General features: G+C 41.9%; 1 protein-coding gene across 1 annotated transcript in view; it reads right to left on the reverse strand.

Annotated features, from left to right (window-relative positions):
- The window catches only part of LOC103798399 (WD repeat-containing protein 25-like), a gene marked incomplete at its 3' end in the record, with an annotated part of 46233 nt that extends 43114 nt beyond the window's left edge, over positions 1-3119 (reverse strand). The window contains exon 1 of the mRNA XM_009070656.1: positions 2415-3119. Within this exon, the coding sequence (XP_009068904.1) occupies positions 2415-3119 (705 nt within the window). The remainder of the gene's footprint in view (positions 1-2414) is intronic.
- Positions 3120-4361: the final 1242 nt, after the last annotated feature.

Raw genomic sequence — 4361 nt, forward strand, 5'->3', positions numbered from 1 at the left:
CTCCAACCTCCTGTCAGGGAGTTGCAGAGGGTGATAAGGTCTCCCCTGAGCCTCCTCTTCTCCAGGCTGAACAGCCCCAGCTCCCTCAGCCTCTCCTCATAGATTTCTTCCAAAACCAACCTTCCTGTTAATGGCTTCCATGCTTGGTGGTAACACCACTTTGCAAAGATAATCTTTCTTTCTGCTTAGGAGACAAAACAGACATACCATAACTTTCAACTTTTAATAATTTTACACTGCAATGATAACTTGGATTATACATTGTTTTACCAAATTCAACATATCCATCATTTCACTCTTCAGTAAAATGAGGCTCTGGGACAGTAAACAAACATTAAGCATAAGATGTGACAAATTAACACAAAAAACTCCAATTCAGACATGCTGAAGTCAGAGGTGCATAGAAGTTTTGTACAAATCAAATTTAAATTGCTGCTTTCCACCTTGAATCCTGTGCTCAGTTCTGGGCCCTCAGGTCAGGAGGGACATTGAGGTGCTGGAGCAGGTCCAGAGAAGAGCAACGAGGCTGGTGAAGGGACTGGAGCACAAGTGCCATGAGGAGAGGCTGAGGGAGCTGGGGCTGTTCAGCCTGGAGAAGAGGAGGCTCAGGGGAGACCTTATCACCCTCTGCAACTCCCTGACAGGAGGTTGGAGTCAGGTGGGGGTTGGTCTCTTCTCCCAGGCAACCAGCAGCAGGACAAGAGGGCACAGACTCAAGCTCTGCCAGGGGAGGTTTATGTTAGATTAATTAAACAGCAAAATAGTTAAATAAAAAAATCCTCCTTTGAATCACAGAATTTAAGAATATGAAATATTCCTACATTAAATCAGAATTCAAATTCAGTTTAAGTTCTCTTCTCTCCTTTGGTTTTAGAAATACAAAGTGCTGGTACAAAGGGTGCTGTTCTTGTCTCTATTTAGTAAGACTTACAGGAAGTCCTAAATTTTAGAAGCAAGATTTAAAATAATTGTGCCTGCTATGACAAATACATGTTAGATGCAATAAAGGTTGTCTTCCATCAGAAAGAACACTTCCTGTGCACTCTTATCAAAACTATGTTCCTCTGTAAACCCACTTCAGAAGACTATTTGAACCCAGAGATGCAATTAGCCCTACAGCTGGGAAAACATACACATAAAATACCTTTATTACCCATTTTTAAAGGACTGATTGGACTGACAAAATTAACAAAGAACTGAAGCCAAACTCATTAAAGCTACAAGGGAAATACACTTTAGGTATTGAAACAAACTTATGGTGAGAAAACTCCTTAGATCATGATAGAATACCTTTCGGGGAGGCAAAACTTGCCACATTAGTTCAGATGGAAACTCCATCTGACATAGCCTACCTCCTCCAGGAGTATTCATGGAAGCCTGTCAGAAAGGTAAAGCTCCTCAAAATACTATTCGTGTTGGCAGTCCGTTGTTTAATGACTTAAGGCAGAATCTGCATGCAGATCATAGTGCTTGTGGCCATTGTGATACTAAAGTGGGAAAAAATTAAAACCTCACACTGATACAGATCAGAAGAAACGACCTAGTAGAAGTCTAACTTCTACAGTTAAGGTCTAAACACCAAGACACAAACCAAAAACCCACCTGCTGTGGTTTAACCCCAGGTAGCAGCCAAGCCCCACACAGCTCATTCCCCCACCAGCAAGATCAGGGAGAGAATCAGAAGGGTAAAAGGCAGAAAACTCATAGGTTGAGATAAAGACAGTTTAATAGGGAAAGCAAAAGCTGCACACACAAGCAAAGTAAAACAAGGAATTCATTCACTGCTTCCCACAGGCAGGAGGTGTTCAGCATCTCCAGAAGAGCAGAGCCCATCACATGTAACGGTTACTTGGGAAGACAAATGTCATCACTGCAAGTATCTCCCCCCCTTCCTCCTTCTTCCTCCCATATACTGAGCATGATGTCCTATGGTATGGAATATCCCTTTGGTCAGTTTGGGTCACCTGTCCCAGCTGTGTCTCCTCCCATCCCAGCATGCACCTCAACTCCTTGCCAGTGTGGCAGGATGGGAAGCAGCAAAGGCCTTGCCTCTGTGTAAGCTCTGCTCAGCAACAACAAAAACATCTCTATATTACCAACCCTGTGTTGGTAATCCAAATCCACAAATCCAAAATTCAGCCCCATACTAGCCACTGTGATGAAAATAAATTCCACCCCAGCCCAAACCAGCTCACCACCAAATTCCAGGAAAATGGAACTGACTGTAGGTATGACAAAGGATTAGGATGCAAGTTCATAACAGGCTCTGATAATTCAAAGCACCTCCTCAAGTTCTGAATATATTTGCACTGTTAAACACACACAAGCAAGGATGTTATTTCCAGAACAGCATTATTTAATACGGGATCTTTAAGTCTGATGATTGATCCACAAAGCATCTTGTTTTACATTACCTTGACTGTTTTGTCCATGGAAGCTGAGAGAAGCATGTGACTCTGTTCCCATACAGGACACCACTGGATCTCATTAACAGGACCACTGTGTTTAGACATGGAAAATATTAAGCTTTTGGGGACTTCAGTTACTTTATATTTGGATCCCAAATATGGCTTAATTAATTCAGAGATCTTTCCCCAAGTCTGCTCTCCTGATACACCCAGTTCAACATCACCATCTGAGCTACCTCTCTGAGCAGAGTCTTTCTTTTCAGGCACACTGGAATTTTCTTGACGCAGTCGTTTAGGGATATATGGTCTAATTCCTTTTATGGCAGGAGTAGTGTCTTGATGTATTCTCTTCTGGGAAATGCCATTTCCAGAGTATGTTGAAGAGCTTGAAGTCTGTTGATAGTTTTTATAAGCCATACATAATGCAGCATGGCCAGGGTATGTCCTCCTACAATAAGGAGATGTCAAGTCAGTGTTGTTATTCTGTGCATAATGCTCAGGGGGATCTTCACAAACAGAACTGCCAATGTTCTCAGCTGGGTGCGTTTCATATGGAGATTTTGTACCCGAAATACCAGGTGCAAAGTGCTGAACACTACTCACAGAAGAACTTGGATGGCTTGTTTGTCTGCCAGAAGCACTGGGGACTTCAATCTCTTCAGCTTCTGTCTCAGAGCCTGAATCATCATAAGCGACCAGTGACGAACTCATCATGGCTAGACACAGCAGACACCACAAATCTCAGGGCTGCAATCCTCCAAAATTATGATCTAAAATAAAGAATTTATGATTCAGAGCACAATTAATTACAGAGTCTACACTTGGAGTAACTTAGGGATACAAATATGCCTTTCTTAACAAAAAAGCAACGCTTTTATTCCTGTTTATTAATGAAATTTATTTCTCTGTTGTAACGCATCTGTACATTCAATTACACACCACCATTTGTGGTCTTTTCCCAGTCTTCTCCCAGTTTGCTGGTCTCTCCTGCCATGGCTGCAGAGAAAGGACTAGAGGGAATAGCCACGAGCTGAGACAAGGAGAGTGAGATTGGATGTGAGGAGAAATGTTTTCCCTGTGAGGGTGTTCAGGCATTGGAATATTGCCCAGGGAGGTGGTGCAGTCACCATTCCTGGAAGTGTTGAAAAGGCATCTGGATCTGGCACTGGAGGATCTGGTTTAGGGGTTCCAGCAGTGACAGGTTAATGGGTGAACTTGATGACCTTAGAGGTCTCCTCCAACCTTAATGATTCTATGATTTTCCTCCAAGCCCTTTGCATACATTTCCAATGCACTGCCAAGGTGTATTTGCATACCACAAAACAATGAAAAGGAGTATGAAAAGGATAGCAAACTTGCAATAGAAATACTGCAAATCACCTTGCTTACGCTATTACTTCGACACACACAAAAGAAATTAAGTAACTATGCTTTTAATTGATTGGTTCATACCTTTTGTGTTTTGCTATGTCCATTTATAAGACTACAAACCCTCGAACTATTTTGGAGTCAGTCTAACAACATCTATTTACCAGTACAGACAACTTGGAAGCAGTGTGTGAGGTTTCAACTGGCAAGTAAAAAAGTAAACCCATTTTTGACCTATTCAGCACTCTTGCAGTGTGAGGAAATTTTCAAACCATATCCACAAGGCAAGTTCCACACAGCCTTTAGTTTTACAGGACAGAATGTCAGAAGCTACACTGAATTTACTATTCACACTGACTTACAGAAGAAGAAGAGCTTAGATGCCTTTACTGTGGAATAAGATTTTTCAAGGTGTCTGTGAGAAAGAAATCTCATGCCAAGGCTGCATATGTAACATGCTGAGTAACTCACCACCATAATAACCTCACCAAGCTTCTTCCAGTAATTTCCATGGAGTACAGGATTAACAACATTCAAACAACTGCTGTGTCTGCAGAGTAATATTTCAACCTCTGCCGTTTATAG

This window comes from Acanthisitta chloris, unplaced genomic scaffold (genome assembly GCF_000695815.1).
Source record: "Acanthisitta chloris isolate BGI_N310 unplaced genomic scaffold, ASM69581v1 scaffold17202, whole genome shotgun sequence".
Taxonomy (NCBI): Eukaryota; Metazoa; Chordata; class Aves; order Passeriformes; family Acanthisittidae; genus Acanthisitta; species Acanthisitta chloris.